General features: G+C 38.0%; 2 protein-coding genes across 2 annotated transcripts in view; both read right to left on the reverse strand.

The window, feature by feature from the left end:
• LOC134546151 (U1 small nuclear ribonucleoprotein 70 kDa-like) overlaps positions 1–7934 on the reverse strand; it is a 105503-nt gene extending 97569 nt beyond the window's left edge. Inside the window, exons 1-2 of the mRNA XM_063388704.1 lie at positions 7583–7934; positions 4482–4599 (exon numbers count right to left, since the gene is read on the reverse strand). Coding sequence (XP_063244774.1) covers positions 4482–4599; positions 7583–7726 — 262 coding nt within the window. The 5' untranslated portion in view covers positions 7727–7934. The remainder of the gene's footprint in view (positions 1–4481; positions 4600–7582) is intronic.
• The window catches only part of LOC134546152 (piggyBac transposable element-derived protein 4-like), a 196554-nt gene that overhangs the window by 74557 nt on the left and 103147 nt on the right, over positions 1–18850 (reverse strand). The gene's annotated exons all lie outside the window — the stretch shown is intronic.

Below are 18850 nucleotides of genomic sequence, written 5' to 3' on the forward strand. Positions count from 1 at the left end.
ATTTAAAATGTTTTAAATATTGTTACGATCGCGCTTGGCTGCAGTGCTTGGCATCGCCGTGCTCGTTCGGCCTGTCTGCGCCCCCCTTCCACCCGCATCCTCTCCCTGGTATCTCGTGTCATACTGTCTCGCAACATCCTGACCGTCGCAGCGCGCACCTGCCTCAGATCGAGTTACTTAAAAGAGGCCGCACTGCGGAATAAAAGGACTTAGACATGTTTATCGGCGCGTTTTGTGGGAACCCGATGCTTGTTGAGTTTATCGGCGTTCTTTGAGCAGCCGCCGCATCCTTTGAGGACTCACGACGCGTTTCTGGGCATTTCGACGGCGAAGGTCGCGCGATATCTCGGAGACATGCCCGATTGTTCTGGACGGGAACCCAAGGGTTATATAAGGAGGTTGGGCCGACCTTCACGAGGAGTCGGAGTGGGGAGTTCTCCCGCGGCGGAGTTTCCGGGCGATAGTGCCGCGGGTGCGGCAGAGTGGCGAAGTCCTTGGACGAAGGTTCCAGGGCAGGGAGTCTGAGTGGGGAGTTCTCCCGCGGCGGAGTTTCCGGGCGATAGTGCCGCGGGTGCGGCAGAGTGGCGAAGTCCCTGGACGAAGGTTCCAGGGCAGGGAGTGAGTGAGTTCAGTGGAGTCAGGAGTTCTCCCGCGGTGGATTTTCCGGGCGATAGAGTCGCGGGCGCGGCGGAGTCAGTGAAGTTCCGAGTGAGGCGTCAAATGGGATCTCGGCGAAGGGAAGTGCGTCAGCGGCGGCGGAGTGTGGCGACGGAGTCCTGCGGCGGAGACCCACGAGGGGTGCTGCGGCGAGAGTTGCGCCAGAAGTGCGGCCCAGCGAGGTGTGTGAAACGAGTGACTGGGGAATTGACCTTTTTTACGTTTAATTAATTATCTGCCAATTTAGAAGATTATTTGTAAGTGACAAGTAGTGGTAATAAATAAAACTGTGTGTGAAATAAAATCTATTAATTGGGCTATCCTTTACGAACCCGCAGGTAAATCGTAACAATATTTTGTTTAGAAACCTGAATAAATGTTTAACCGCAATCAGTAATTACTCTTGAGGCTCAGCATCACTTACATTGTTGACATTTGTATTTTTGCCTCATGCTTTGCTTCATTGGAATTTGTGGAAATGTCTTACAGTAGAGAGTTCAGAATTTAAAAGTGACTTGATATTTAGTCCCCAGATATCATCAAGTAAAACTATCTGTTTTACTAAGTGGGTACGTGCACCACAATTTCATTCCAGTGGTTCAGAGTTAGTGTTTGTACTGTAAGATAATATATTTTGCCAACTCCCTTCCCTATCGTAGCAGTTTCTAAATATGGGCTAACAAAACAACTGGAATAAGTAGAACTAGAAATAGGTAACACAAAAATAGCAAGTGAGACTGAGCCTTACAATTTGTTGTACATCACTAAATAAAAGATAATATCTAATAATGTTTCTTCTTCACATGTAATGATTCATTGGCCACTGTGAGAAAAAATGGTGAACAAATATCGTCTTCCACTTCACAAGGACCTTTTTACGTAAACAAAGACAAAACATCACAATGAAAACAATGGTGATAGCAAGATTAAAAAAAAATTCATTAAACCCTTGTTGACACACATCTAGTAAAAACAAACAATAATCAAAAATTGTCTTCTTGATGAACAAGTTGCTAGATATATATATGCTACAAATTCTCATTTCTGGCAAGTATATCATCCAGAATTCAAGAAGATGGTAAGTTTGTTGCGTCCAGGATATAATCCACCCACTCATGTTAAGATTGGGGATTATCTGTTAGACACTATATGCACTGCAGATAGAGAGAGAAGTGTGCGACATGTTTGGAAGGAAAAACTGTTTAGATGGGTGGTCAAATATCCATAATGATCCCATAATTTGTGTAGCTGTAACTGCCAGTTTAGGAGAAGTTTATCTGGTAGATACAATTGACACATCAGGTCATTCACACACAGCTGATTATCTGGTTCATGTAGCAACATGTGAACGTGAATTCAAGTGTTTAGTTCGCAGTTTTGTGACAGACAACACTGGGAATTTGAGAAAAATGTGTTCAGACCTAGAAAATGAGGATTTAAATTTTATCACATATGCACCTTTTGGTGCTACTAGCTAAAGATTTGCAGGTACCTAATGTGAAAGAACATGTGGTGGAGATAGTTAAGTACTTCCGCAATAATCATTTTGCACATGCTAAGTACAAGCAAGAAGGTGGACAACAGCTTGTACTACCTCAAGATGTTCGCTGAAACACAATGGCTGACTGCCTGTCGGCATACATAAAATACCGGCCAGTTCTCATGAAAATCTGTGAAGAAAATCACACTGCAATAATTAATGGTACTATTTACAGAAAAGTGATGAATGTCGGTATAAAGAGGAACGCAGTAGATATGCTGAGGCGTTTGAAACCAGTCGCCATTGCACTTGATAAGATTCAGAAATATAGCAGTACGATTTCCACTGCTGTTGAGGTGTGGAAAAGTCTAAAACAAAGTCTTGAAGATGAAAACCTGGATGCAGACAACATGCAGAAATTTTCTAGTCGCTATCATCAGGCACTGGATGGAGCACATTTTCTGGCATATCTTGTAGACCCACGGTTCTGTGGTCAACATTTGACAGCTGATGAAAAATCTGAAGCTCTTTCATTTGCAAACAACAGATACAAACACACAAAGTCTCTGCTGCCTGTAATTATTAAGTTCCAAGCAAAATCTACTTCCTTCCACAACTTTTTGTTCAACGACAATGTCATCTCACAAGTGTCACCAATAGATTGGTGGAAAATGAACATCAATTCAGATACTAATGAAGTTATAAATGTGATAGAACCACATTTAACAGCAACTGGTTTGTCTGCATTAGTGGAAAGAATCTTTTCCACATTTGGTTTGGTTCAGTCAACATTATGAATTGGACTGGGTACAGAAAAATCTGCAAAACTTGTATTTTTGTTTAAAATTTTAAATAAGTAATATTTTATGTAGAAGTTTTACTTTGAATACTCTCGTATGTGTGCAATTCTGAGAAGAAAAAAAGGAAATTGTGGTTTTGGTTTAAATTAGTTTATTTAGAACAATTGGACTATAAGGGATGACAGAAGTTACAAAGTTACATTTAAATATAATATATTTTCAATGATGTAGTTATTTTCTATAAGACATATTTTTTTTACTAGGTAATGTTAACTATGTTACTGTACTAAAAATTTTCATAAAGTGACATCATTAATGTTTCCTTACAACATTATGCAATGTAAAATGTGGTTATTTCAAAGAAAGAAAATTAGGCTAGTTGTCTTTACAAAATGAATTAATCTGTTATTAATTGTACTGTAGAGCAAAATCAAGTCATGAAAGCAGTCATGAAAATGTACTGTATATTACACAGATTACAATTTTTTATATTTTATTCAAAAAACCCGATTTTAATCCATAAAATCTGATTCTTTTTTATTTAAAAAAAAAAAAATCAGTATTTTTCCATACCTTGTTTTAAAGTTAAATGTTGTGTCCAAGTACTTTGGTTCTGAAATTATTGGGTTGACTTACCTAATTTAGAATCTGAGTTCTTAAACTTGTGTCTTTTTAACCTATATTTGTGTAATTTTAATTTATAATGTTTCATTTGATAGTGCAATTATATAACAATGTTCTCTTCATATTTCTTACACTTGAAATCGTAAAAATAAAAAATTTCTAAACCCACTTTTAGGTAAAAATAAAACAGATTTTAAGGGAAAATAACGCCACTTTTCATCATAAAATAAACACACCTTTTGCATATCTAGTTATAAGATACCTCATAAACTGACAAAAAAAAAGATGAATATGCAAACACACAGATAACAAGAAATAATAAACTGATGTCAAAATATAAAAACATAGACAGAAATGAAAATTTTGTGGAAGGAATTAAGCCTGAAAAATATTACAGTACAGGCAGGCACAGTGGGCTACCGACGAGACAGCTGCAAAGAGAATAGTAAATAAACCACCTGTTTTTCAGTGTCCACTATCAATGTGTTTGTAGCTGAGGAAGGGAAAAGATCTCAGTTCCCGAAACATCGCAACTGTTTTGTCTTCGGAAGCCTACTATGTTTGACTGTGCTGTCACAGTGTAGTCGAGATTATCCGTTTCGTCACAATGTTGGGTTTGCCTGTGCATTTATGTGTAATCATCGTGCTGTCCACATTATCTGTTTAATATCTTTTGTATTCCTCTGTTTGTCACTGTATTGTCCAAAGTCATTGTCTTTTTTTACTGTTCTTGTTGCAAATGTTTCATCATAAGTCCACTGTGTCTAGCTGTGCTGCAAAATTTTTAACTTTTGATATCAGCTTGTTTTTTGTATGTTCCTGGGAGAATCAAATAGAACATTAAAAGGTGTCAAAAAATACAATTTTCTGAATTTTTTGCCGGTTCAACTGCTTTTAACATCTAGTCTCAGTATACTTACAAATAGCAATCTCCTGTTCTAACTTATAAGCTGCTTGTTCTGCACGCTCTCTACGTCTCCGCTCCAAGCGTTCATCTCTAGTCTCCACCCGTTTTGGTGGCGGGGTATCTTTTGGATCCTGAAACACACAAACTTATCACTAATCATACAAGTAACCTAGTTGTAAAAAAAGTCATCAAAACCGTACAAGTTTACAATAAAATCTTACAAATTATGCATTTAAAGATTTTTAAAAATTTTTTTATAGTTCCGAAGCTTGTGTTTCTGGTGCTTTTAAGGTTGTTTTACAAAACATTACACAGCACAAAGCGTCGAGCTCGAACCAGATTTGATGCTAGCGACCATGTCAAGAGCACTGCATAAGTACCAGACTTTATTCATATGAGATTGCCCCGATTACTTTACAAGATGAACTTGATCCTATGGTGCTCCAGATATACTTAGAAATAGAGCGCAGCTGAGACAGTTATCAAAAAGACAGATTTTTTTATGTCAGCACCTTATAAACGAAGCTAAAACTGTTTCCGAGCCTAATTTGTTTTCCATTTTTGAAGAATATTTAAGAATATTCACTTGTGAATTGGTTATGCAGTGGGTGCACGCTGGACATTTTCTAATTAGCATGTTAGGGGGATTTGTAGAACTTATTGTATGGAATTTTTTTAGGTAAATATGTAGAGTAGCAGTATTTGCGGAAAAAAATGTTAAAATCCGAAAATACTTTTATTATATGCTCTTTCACTTCCTCTTTTCATTAAACCCGGCACAGATAAGAAATTCCAAATACTTTAGGAGATATTGCCATTTTTATTTTGCAATACAAGACCTCTGCTATCATTCGGCCGCCGCAATTTTTTTATTTTGCAGTGTGTTCGTGAACACCTAATTAATTAAAATGGTCGATTAGGTCAGGTCAGTTACATTATAAATACTTTTAAACTAAGCGGACATTAAAAATAATATGAATTAATTTTAATGGTTGTTTAGTTTTAAAGTATTTATAATGTAACTGACATGACCTAACCAACCGGGACAAAGGATGAACAGTAGGAACTCACGTATTTTTTTTTTTTTTACTTATTACTTGCGCAACAATATCAAAACAACAAATAAAACATTAAAATTTGAAATGTTAAAAACTCACCTAAGTTAGAGGCGGGTAAACAATGGTGAACGCCGCAAGAAAAAAAATTTCATACTCGTAAACAAGAAACAATTGTGAAAGCAGCATGAATGCACAGGTATTGTGATGAAAATTAAAAAATTCAATATCTCCTAAAGTATTTGGAATTTCTTATCTCCACCGGGTTTAATGAAAAAAGTTAAAGAGCATAAAATAAAAGTATTTTCCGAATTTTTAATTTTTTTTTTAACAAATATCGCCCAACTATGAAAATTAAAAAATTCGATATCTCCTAAAGTATTTGGAATTTCTTATCTCCGCCAGGTTTAATGAAAAGGGGAATTGAAAGAGTTTATCATAAAAGTATTTTCGGATTTTTAACATTTTTTTTCGCAAATACCGCTACTCTACATATTTACCTTTTTTTAGATTACAGGGTGTAAGAGCTGTGAGGTGAAGCGCAACAAAAATGGGGCTGTTACTGATTTAGTCATGGACAAAATTGTTCTTCTTGTCAATAGGCAAATAGAACAAAAAAATCTTTCAAAAGGTAATTTCTTAAAGCGCTTATTCCGTTAAGTAATGATAAAATTCCGAAAATACTTTGTTCATTAATTAGAGACGTTCCTGGATTTACCCTGAAAACCACATTTCTAAATTCCTACTGGTTTTGAAGAAATTTCAATTTATAGGTCATATTAAATGGCCTATGCAGTGAAGCAGCCTTCACCATTTTGCATTTTAATTGCATTTCTGATTGTGTGGTTTTTTTTTACATAAGAACGTGTATATTTTATATTTGGAAATTGTGATGCAGTGGAAGGTAAATAAAAATTTAAAAATAAATATTGAGAGACCCTACTGTGCATCAAAACCCAAGCGTCAACCCTTGATTGAGATTTTTTTAAGCAGTATGGAGGTGCTAAGTGCCTATTTGTTACGTGCATAACATGAAACCTGACAAAGGAATTGCCATTATGTGCATCAAACATAATTCCCTTTTGAACGTCAAATTATGTGCATAAAATCTGCTCTTCGTGCCTACATACTACTAAAAAAGTGGCTATCAAGAGTTGATACTTGAGTTTCAATCACAGGGACTCATATTTTATTTTTAATTTCTATTTATCTTCCCAAGCATTACAAAATTCAAATATAAATTACATAAGTACTTATATATTGAGATACACAGAATATTGGTGGCCACATCACTGCACAGTATAAATGCACAGGTATTGTAAGGAACGCTATAAACAGCAACTTCTCAGAAGCCAGGAATGTCTCTAATGTTTGAAAAAGTATTTTAGGAATTTTATTATTACTACACAGATAAGCTGCGCTTTAAGAATATTACTAGGCCTATATTCAAAGACAAGGTTATGCAAGTTTTCAAATAGTCACAGATTAGTCATCCTTCAGTCAAGGAGTGATGATCAAATGCAGTATACATCAGTTTATGAGTAGATTGGGTGGTAAGAGTATAGTTGCAGAAACAAATGAGGTAAAAATAGGTCAATGTAAACAAAATATGGGACGAGTCATTCAAGGACAATCGGTTTTCGGAAGAATTGAGAGATATACAATTTAACATTTTTTTGTTACTGTCGGAGATTACACTAACAGAACTTTCCTGCTTGTGATTAAAGAATTCGTTTTCCTAATAACCACAATTATCAGAGACTGTTGGCATGCTTATAATTGTCTTTCAGTACATGATTATGTTCATCTTTAGGTGAATTACAGGCTGAACTTTGTCGATCCCAACACAAGAGGGAACACCAAAATAAAAGCAAGTTTATATAATTTCACAGAACACACCTCTTCAACTATAAACATACTGGAACATCTATAAGGTTTGAATTTTTTTTTTTTTAATTATATAATATTTATGGGAAAAATGAAAAGCTGTATCTCTAGATATCTGTTCTTATAACCTACTGTTCAATTTCAATAACATGCACAAAAATACTTTACATACCTCAAAAAAATTAAGAAACCCTCCGACGCCTATGTAGCCTCTATTTTTTTTCTCGTGAGGTAGCTTATCTGGAGGTGGCAGAAACGGTACTGGATCGCGTGGAGCAAAGAGGGCAAGAAGATTTGGTGGTAGAAACTGTGTCATCTTATCAGGTTTATCGTGCAGTAACTTCACTAAACTCTAATTCATTTCTTCGTAAATATATTAAACCGTGTTTATGGTTAAAGCGATGGCAAAGAATGGCCAAATTTACTTCATTAAATTGTCCATCACACAACGCAAGCAAACTACTAGCAGGTAAAATGGCGTACACATTTGCAACTTGCAACGACGACAAGAGTCAAAGTACAGCGATGCCAACGTTTCAAAACCTATAGAGCGAAACTACACTTGTAAATCTTGTAATACGAACAAGTTGGAAAACACAATTTTTCGTTTCTCATAACAATACTTATACGCAGGAATAATTTTATTATGAAGGATATATTAAATTACAATTGTCATTCTACTAATCGAGCCAAACGATTGGTCTATGGATGGTTTTACAATTTGAAAAAATAAAATTCAGTGTAAGGTAGGAATTGCTTCACATTTTAAGTTATTTGCATATATTTTACCCATTTAAATCTCAGGATAAATGTAATAGGATTTCAGCGATTAGAAAATATTAAGGCTAGTATTTAGGCATTGAACTTGCTCGAAAGGACTAAAGATTCGGTTACACTAACAAATTTTAGCTTCCTACACTTTTCAACATGCTGTGTTAAACAAAGTTAGAGGCTTATGGCGCCACCAATAACGTCACTAGTGCATGCAAGCTTGTTTGACAAGTTGGATAAGTTGAGTTTTCATCAAACATTTCTAAAACAGGAAAGGTTTAAAATAAATTGGATGTTGGAAGTGATTGGCAAATCAAAATCATGCCTAGCGCAAATTGCAGTTAATTCCGTTTCCATCTTAACGATTCATTAAAATAACGAACAGCACATGACCGATTAAAAAGGTTAGAAAAGTTAGATAACTAAAATAGTGGTAGTATGAATGACATATTTATGCGAAAAAAGTTGTGTGCTGACGCTCGCCGCCAATGCTTCCTCTGGGCTCTGGCCGCACAGACCGTTAAGCCTTGTCGACACTCCACCAGGGCGTGTGCGAAGAACAGGCCATGCGTGCAGTGTAGTGCAGTGTGTCGAACGGTCCAAACTGCTGAAATATTGATAGCCTCCCATGGCTCGTTGCTCCCATGCGAGATGCGACTATTGCACTCAATCTCAGAGCGTGTATCACTCCGCCGGGTATGGTTGTATGAATGTAACTTCTAATTAGTATAAAACATGTGTAATAATATATTCATAGTGCTTTGATAATTTAACAATGTAATGTTTATTCACTGTGCGACTATGACACACTCATGGCCTGATTCACTTCCCTCACTTTGTGCACTTTACGTGCGAAAGTGACCCCGGACGGAAAATGCCTCCCGGTGAAAACCGTAGAAGTCGTTCAGCCGACGCCCAGGCCGGAAGCATTCGCGCACTAGAGTACTTTTTAATTTATTTATTTAACTTCCCGCCATCACTGATCAACAGTACCTTTTAAATTCGTTTGATTCGACTCCATGCCCGGCTTCCATCGACTCAGCCAGACCATGCCAATTTTACAGGGACCGGAAAGTTACCTTTAAAAAGTAACTCAGTTACAGTTACAAATACTCCAATGGAAATGTAACCCTGTTACAACTACAAGTTACACTACTGAAAATAAAACAGTTACAGTTACAGTTCTGAGAAAAGTAACTGTAAGTTACTTTAATAGTTACTTTGTGAAAAACTAAAAATGTGATACGTAATATTGTTATAATTAAAAGCTACTAAAACATATTGTGTTTTGTAAAGATATATGTTTATTTAAACTGAAAAAAATTTAAATAGGTCTTAATTTACATTGAGTAATTAGTTCACACTATAAAATTGTTTGCAACACCACACAACAAGCACTTCACAATAAGGTTATTTTTATCACTCGACCGAACTTCGAAAAAATTAGAATATGAAGGCTACGGAAACGAAAATTCTGGACTGCTTTTTAGGCTTCTCGCTTCATTAGATTCTGTCATTGCTTTCGCGCATGTGCACAGCAACGAGCACAGGTAGGTTAATTAATTAAACAGCACAGCAGTAAACCCGCATGTCGCAAATATTAAATAAATGACAATGAAAATACGAGCGCAGGCTAGCCAACAGCAGTTTTACAAGTACAAGAAATACCATCGCAAATAATATGCTTGTCGGGATTTTCATTCTGGGATTGAAAAAAATCAACAAATCGTTGTTCGTTCAATAAGAAATACATTTAAAAAATGTAACGCAAGAAGTAACGAAAATTATCGTTACTTTAAGGCAGAAAAATGTAATTCAGTTACAGTTACAGAAAAATTAATATATTGCGTTACCACGATCGTTACCATAAAAAGTAACTGTTACAAATAACGTCGTTACTAGTAGCGCGTTACTTCCAGTCCCTGCAATTTTAGAATAATTAGGCAGTCAGCGGGTTGAATATGCTTTTCATTTATTATATTTTGGTATAAAATGTTTATTATTGTCTAGCAGAGTAAGTATTGACGCCGACCGCCAATGCTCCTCTGTCGCATAGACCGCTATGCCTCATCAACGTCTCGCAAAAGCGTGTGCACCGAACGCGCCCGTGCGCGCAGCAAAGTGCAGTTCGTGCGACGAGGCGAACGCCATACAACGAGTGCTACACCGGCGCAAGGATCCGGCCGGGTGTGGCATATCCTTCCGCCGCACTACAACAAATTGTTATAATTATGTTTTTCCACAGGATTTTATTAAACATTATTTTTTATTAATTAATAATTAAGTCTTTGCAAAATCATGTTTCAATGTGCGATTTGTCCCGAACCTGGCCGGTTCAGTTTCCCGCGAAATTCACACGTTTCCGCGGGAGGGCTGGCGGGGGAGGGGGGTCGCGCGCGGCGACACCGCTAGTGTCCTTCGAGAGCTCAACCAGGCCGGCAGCCTGCGCGCAACGCGGAACCTTCAACCTTTGCATTCACCGACATGTAGTTTTCCATAGTGTAATTTCTTTTCAACCTTTTGTACAGTTCCGCGGTCGGCCTAGATTTACCATGAGGTACTTAACTTAATTCAATCAGTGCTCCGAGATGAGTGTTTTACGTCATACGTAAGTACTGTGGGGAGAGTATGTGGTTTTACGTCGGCGCTTCACGCCCAACCTAGCCTACAGGCTACTTAGTTTTGGCCCGCACGGGGCAGCCAGCAGGCAACACGTGCCATCCAACTTAATAACGATTCAGTCCCTGGGACACACCTAGTCACCACGTAGAGTCGCCGGAGACACGGGCCTACGTGTTGCTAGCCCAGTTTATCCAGAGCTAGGTATTAGTGCAGTGTATTGTGCTTCAAAATATCGTGTGCCATGTCAGTGTCTTTTGTAACTTTCGCGTCACGTATACGAGTCTGCCCCTCACGCGCATAAGAATCGTGAGCCGCCACTGAGGAAGTGAGCTGCGCGTGTGACTAGTCGCGTCGGGCAAACCGTTACGGCCAGAACGGGCAGCACCATGTATTGGGCTGTGCTGTATTAAATTCACCAACTATCTGAAGAGGTTTTGTGTTATTATTCAGGCGTCCCGAGTGGCCTCAACAGCTCGGGGGGCCCTACTGCGTTGACCCCTACCTCTAGCCACAAGGCCGAACCTTCCCTGAGATCACGAACTGAACAAAATCACGTCTAAATACTCAGAGGTAGCGGGGACGGCGTCAGTATATTGTTGGAATTTGGCATAGTAGGTAGCATTAACACATTCCAGTCCTTTTTGAACGAAGGTCATTATTGTGCGTCAAACTTCAACTGTCACTGGCAGTGGTTCTTCCACTTTTTTTTTTACCAATATGATTGTCCTTGTACTGCCTATCAATAACCGGAAAGTACAGAGCTTCTAACCCTTTGGGTTTCTGCAAAGCTGTTTGTTCCCATTGTTGGGAGGCCATGCACGCCTAGTGATAGTGTATTATATGTCATGCCTATTGTTAGGTGCCTGCAGGCCTTAAAGAACTGCTTCCATGCTGTGGCCTTGGCTGCAGTAGCTCACTTGTTATCACCACCTTCCCTCTCTTTCCTGTACTGCGGTGTCTGATGTCACTACAACTCTCACTTATTATTGGTGTATTCCTTATAGTTGATGCAGTGATAACAATCACTAAGATCACACTACACCATCGTGAAATCTTCACATTGGGGACACATGTATGTGCCACTAGGTACATCATTGACACACAGGTCTGGCACTACATCCCAAAACTCTGGCATTTATTATGCTGTCAGGCCTAATATAAAAAAAATTTGTTGTCTGTAAAGTCGGTTTACGGACGATAGTTTAACGTGACGTCATAACAAAACATTGATGAAATGATTGCATACTTTTATGAATAAAATTGAATCATTTTTATTGAATTATCACTATTTTGTATGGATACAAAGGAGTGAAATGAAATCTATAATTTAATTGATAAATTTACTTTTATTTGCACTCATTAATTCAAATGTTTATTACTTTAACAAAGAAATTATTTTAACTATAACTTTTATACATGTTTGCTATTTAACTGTGTTAATCTGTTAAGGATAGGATGATGATAGGAAAAGTAGGTAACGAATGGGAGTGTTTCAAGTTTAATGTGCCTCAAAAAAGTCAAATCGATGGTTGTTCCAATTGAGTGGAAGAGAGATAGATGTGGCGCAAGCGTACAATGAGCGTAACGGGAAATAGCGTAATGGGACAATGTGCGTAATGGGACACTTTTTCGTGCGTGCAGCCAGCTTTCATTGATTTATTAGACATCACATCAAAAATTGTATATGCCAGCATATGTTTGAGTGCAAACACTTGGTCTGAGATGATATCATATGTGGAATCTCAAAGACTAGTTTATTTATTTTCAGTTTGGTTTATATGTTGTATAGAAAACAAAAAGTTTTGAATGGGCACCTGCTTAGCTTTGAATTCCAAGAAAAATTCATCAATTGACCTGTGGTGAAGTCAAATCAGCAAAATAATTTTTGGGATCTCCCCTAGCTGGAGAGGACAGAGTGTTTGTTGCACCCTGTTAACATAATGAGCCTTAACAGTATGGTGAAACTTATTTACCATGTCTGTGTTTGCTTGCAGGTGGTCGTAGCCCCTGCTTATTGATGACCACTTGTGTTGTAAGTCTGCATCGAGTACATAGTTTTGAATGCAGGGTAATTGAGGCCATGGGCTATTAAGACTTACGTACAGGGACTATATCTGTCTATATTTAAGCACAGTCACTGAGGAAGATGTTTGATGTAGTAGTGTTTGTTTTTTTCAATACTACCCACTTTTTTATTGGTTCAAAGGTTTGTATATCAATGGTCCGACAATCAAAGTCTACTACCTCTGCATCATTGCCTGAAAGAACCATTGATGCTCTAATCTGGCTTTCCATGGAAAAAAACAGAAAAATTCTCTACTCACTTGATAAATATATTCTTGCCTCTGTCCACCCCCCTGAACTGAGTTAGCCTATTTTATGGTTAAGCCAAGAGGTGCTTTACCCAGGTAGTTTCGTGCTCTTTGGTTGCTTACTTTGACACCAGCTGCCGGTGCTCCCTCTGGGTCGCACAGGCTGTTACGTCCCAACACTTACTCGAATTGCGTGTGCAACGAACACACCCGCACGTCATGTCCGCCGTGTGAGTTAAAGTGCGCCGCGACGAACAGCAAGTCGACTACAGCGCCCGGCCGGGTGTAGCAATGCGCTAGTGTGTAATTAAATAAGTAATTCCTCTTTTCAAAACCAAAATAATAACAATTAAAAGATACTGAAATAATATGAGAATTATGTGTAATTGTAAAATAATCATGTAATATCAAATTTAACAACTAAGTCCAAAACTGGTTGTGGCTGTTTTCCCGCGCTACACGCGTCTTGGCGCGAGGTCATGCGGCACTCGAGCACCAGTTGCTGTCGGGAGCTCACAGGGGTCGGTTGCTCTGCGAACGCAGAGCCTACAGTTTTCGCGCCACTTTTCCAGTTTATCGCCATAGTCGTAAGTTTTGTGGGGAAACTTTTATTGTTCTCGTACAAATGGCCTCACTTGGTTTGCCAATTATCTATGTGCGGACCCTTTTGTTGTTTTGCTTGTGTCGAATGACCCCACCTTGATGGAGACAATTTAATTACGTTGGACTTACTTTCTCTGTGTAAAACAATACTGCTTAGGTAACACTCAGTTGGCATGTGTTAGAAGTATTTAAGCCACAGTTAGGTATTGACTTGAAAACATAGACATAAATATACACTTGGATATCTGAGAGAATAAATAACACAAAAACAACACACAATTAAAAATTTTACTTATTTATTTAAAACAAAAATATCTCAAATTTTCTCTTACTATTAATCTTTAATTATTATTCCTAACTGTTTATTGGCATTGCATTACACATAAAATTACCAACTGAAAGGAGTGTAATACCCCAAGTGTCTTAAGGAATAATTAAATAATAAGGTTAAAAGATTTGGAAGCTTTGATTACTGAGGCCCTCAATTAATAACTACAAAAGTCAACAACAGAGGCGACACTAGGAGTAAACAAAGAAAATTTAGGGACTCCCTACAAATACTTGGGAGTAAAAGGATCGTTATTATATATTAAATAAATAAAAACAATTGTTACGTCTATAGACTTCCTTATTTTATTAATCATTGTTCTTTTTCTTTTTTGATAGATTAAATTTTCCTTAGTAAAGACTGTTTTTCATTGATAGGTGATCTTATTTACATAACTCACAATTACACTTATTATATGATATTCCTTAACGTTATTTACGATAGGGCCGGCCCTGAATGTATAACAAAAATTAAAATATTTAAAAACAAGAATGAAATTAACATTGGTAACTTTAAAGATTGTACATATAGTCCTTCCAAAACATAATATAAATTTCTTCTCCTCGAACTGCCTTTTACTGTCCGCTGTCTTAACTGGGTTACACTAATCTTGGGTTCGTGAATAAAAAGATAGAATTATGCGGGTATCACCCGGGGCTGTAGGTAGACGGTGATCAAGGTAGTAGGCCTAATGATGTTGGATTCTGCGCAGGAACCGACTCCAGAGGTTCTGGCAGAGGATTTTGGTTGCCCCAAACTTGGAACCCTGTCTGAAACAAAAGTCCAAATTCCAAAGAATTAGACCTGTTTCCAGACAGTATACTTAAATGGCGCAAAAGGCCAATAGCGGGAAATTAAAGGGGGGGGGGGGGGGATGATGTCAAGACTTACCAAAACAGGGTGTTGGTCCTGGCGCTCAGGAGAGGGCGTCTCGTCTCCGCAAACTCGAACCACGATTCGCGGTAGCCACGGAAGTCATCATGATTAATTAAAAAAATAATTTATATAAAAATACTAAGTTTCTCTACTTTCAACTAAACTACTGACTGGTTAATAATTTTAGCTAGGGACTCCATCCCTTTAGTCTGAGAAGACTACATAATATACTATGTCGATGATTCGCAGAAGATCGCAGATACAAACGGTACCAGTCAGTCAGGAGGCGCGCACCGAAGTAAGTTCAGAGCGGGATATCACCAGAATATCATAAGCGCGGGGTCTCTAGAGAATGGGAGGGGGGTTAGGCTCTGAGCCGAAAATTACCGAGCCCACCCGAAGGTGTCCGGCATAAAAAAAATTAGATCTTACTGGAGTGACTGCGCGACTGAGGCGCTATCTTTTGGTGGCGAGAGGAAGTACTAATAAATCGACTTGTGACCGACGAGAGTGTCAAGCTAGGGGGTAATGGAGTAACCAGTGGTGCCACCTAGCGGCCTGAGACATAAGGAGGGGAGAGAGGTTGTCGTTACCTCCGCGCGAGCGCGGTAGTGTCGGCGCTGCCGACGCCTCACAAGTGGCATTAGTTACCACAGCCGTCGCTAGGTGTCGTTAAGGTGCAAAATCGTAACTGCGGCTGTCAAGCCTGAGATGGCCTTGATTTCGGTTAACGCACCCGAGCGGTCGTCGCTCCTAGCCACTTCTGAGAAGAGAGGGTGGGTGAGCAGGCGGGGGGTGGCTTCAAAAAACGCATGGTCTGTGGGACACAAGGCCCACGGGATCCTCCTGTCGTGTCTTGCTGCTAGTGAACCTTATACCGATTCGTGACAGAGTTAGCAGGGCTCAGCACTGCTTCACAAGCTGCTCTTAGCAAAAGGTAGTCACGCAAAGAAATAGAGTTACCGGCCCCGACGTGCCTGGAGGCGGGAGAAATATTAGCCAGAATGCTAGCCTAGCATGAGGCTGGGAAAGAAAATCAGCTCGCCTCTGAGAACAGAGGCTGAGGGCCTGGCCGTAAAGAAAATAAGATGAGAGAAAAAAAAAAGAATATTTCCAAAAATATTTAAGATTACAAAATTTTTAAATAAAACGTGCCTAAATACTTAATACACGGCACAGGAGTGACGATGCGTACATTTTATTACCAAGCAAAAGTCTTTGGTTCGGGTTCGACGATATTTACAGTTTTTAATTTGTTGAATTTGGGTTCTTAATTAATGTTACCTCGGCTAGATATGTTAAATTAGGTCGGTAGAACTCAGAGTCTCTCGCTCATCAGACCTCTGAGTTAAGTTAAATGTGTGTAAAAATAAAATAAATTATATAAAAAAAAGTCAGTATCTCGTAGACAATATTATTTAAATTCAAATCTTAAAGTTTATAGTTCGTTTAGGCCGCGATGTGACAATTTTATGAGAGGTACGTGGTGATTAGTACCTATTGAATTGTAGTGACAGATTCTTGCAATTCTTTTACTCACGTAATTATCACTCCTAGGGTCTTTATCTTTTTTAGATAAAGCCTACTTAAGTACATTTACACCCTAATAATACATAATTACCATACTTAGTCCAGGATGCCTACTACTTTCCAGCTATTTCGTAGGATTTAGTTTCATCGACGTCACAAAGCAGTTCTAGCTTTAGCCGGCCATTGCATTCTTTTTCAAACCTTCTCTAATTAAGTCAGTTAACAATGCTTGACTTAATTTCAAATAGTGGGCCGTGATTGGCCGAAAACCAAAAACTGTTACATTAATTACTAATTAACTTCTGAAATCCGCGCGCAACAATAGCGCGGAACACAAGATTTCTCATATATTTTAAATAGATAAATACTGAAATAATAATTTACATTACATAATAACGGCGTCAACTTTACCGTTTCAAAGTCATTACCTCCTTAGAGGGGTCTCGGTAAATGTTCAATTTCAAACGTCTTATTCAGTCCATGGAGCAACATTCTCATAGATATGTATTTAAAAATAATTACCGTTTTTAAATAAATTAAATATCTGACATAGAGTACATATTAAATAAAACATAAATAATAACTTAATCTGTCAAAAAACATTAAATGTTGCAGTACAGATTACCTAATTTTTTCAATTAGCTCTGCGCCCGACCCCACTTAGCCATACGTTCTTACGGGCGGCTCTTCGCTTAATAATTTAAATCCCAACAGGGATATTTCGGCATATTACGTAAATTTTGTGTTCAAAATACTACTCAGACAGAGGATTTCAGCCTTACACATTTTTCCAGACTTCGACGCTAATTAATCGTTGTTTGATAAGAGCTGGCAAGCCTTTATTGTCATGGTGTACTAACTTTTTAATATACATGTCTTCGATTTAGCTAATGTTGACTGTGTGATATATGTATTTGCAATCTAACCTAGTAATAACTTTTTCAACTTTTAAGGAGCTACTGTGACTCTCGTATGATTTTTATCTAGCCGGGCTTACGATAAATTCGAAACATTCGCATTGTAGTGGGTTAAATTGCAATCACGTTTAAGAACGTTTGATCGTAGACTGCAGCCATTGTATGTTTATCTTCAATTACCATATAAATGGTTGCAATTTATCAGTTCTACAATAATTTGCCACAGCCTTCGTGTTGTCAGTATCGGTCTCAGGATAGTACTTTATACACGTGTTTGCAGCCTATCCAGTTCTCGCGCAAAGGCAAAGTGTTCAACTGATCGTGAAGCGACGGTCTGACAACAGATTCGGCCAGGCGTTGGACAAGCAAGTGTATCAAACCGAAATAAAGTGCAGTGTTTTTCAGTCAGTTTCCTATAATTTCAAGGCGTCCTGGGTGGCCTGAACAGCCCAGGTGGTTTTAAATCACGACGCGCTCCTGCCTGCAGCCACGATGTCGAACCCCCCTTTTTGCCCCCTGAGATCATTTTCAATTTGATATTTATTCAAAACTTAATCAGGCAGCGGGAGTGACGTCAACTTTATAGCTGAATAACGTTGGTAGGCAATGCACCTTTACCATGAGGCACAGCATTTGATACATACTGTAACAGGCTAAGTAACTCTTAAGTGCTGAACTTCTGAACCTGAAATTTCTTAAGTCACAATATGTACACACCAATGTGTGATTATTCACAATGTATACATTGATAAACATACATTAATTATTTTTTGTTATACTTTGTAATAAAATTCTAATTTAAAACAGATTATCCTAGAGCACAAATTACAGGTAAATGTGTAATGAGATTTGAATACCTTATAGTTGTATATACAAAACATTTTTGCAGGAAATAAGTTCAAATATTAATAAAAAAACTCATATAAAAACATTGTTTCTGGCTTACAACACATTTTAACTTTGGGCAACTCAAATTATGACAGAACATCAAAATATTAAGGCGCCATAAGAAATTGGTAATCACATTGCACTATACATCTTAACTATGACGCCCTATCGTCATGATGGAAAAAAAATAAGATCCATTATCGACCTACAGGTATTAATAAAGCTATTAAATTAAACAACACTCAGCAACTGTAGTAATCCCTAACATTAAACTTTGGAACCATCATTGATGTATTGAAATATGGCGGATGACACTACTGACACCTATAAGCACAATTCGGAACTATGTTGGAAATATGTGGTGGGTTAAATTTATTTAATGACCAAATTCCCCATAATAATTTATATTTAGGAGTTTAAGTGGTGGAACCATATACACCTATATGAACAAACAGGCTGGTGTTTAATCACGACACGTGTTTGTAACTTCTTATGGGCCAATGGGTATGTAGCACTGTTAGAAATTGCCTTCTACTACATTAATCTTTTTTTTAGGCTGATAATGTATTTAGTATATAGAACACGGCAATGAA

Source organism: Bacillus rossius, chromosome 1 (genome assembly GCF_032445375.1).
Source record: "Bacillus rossius redtenbacheri isolate Brsri chromosome 1, Brsri_v3, whole genome shotgun sequence".
NCBI classification, from domain to species: Eukaryota; Metazoa; Arthropoda; class Insecta; order Phasmatodea; family Bacillidae; genus Bacillus; species Bacillus rossius.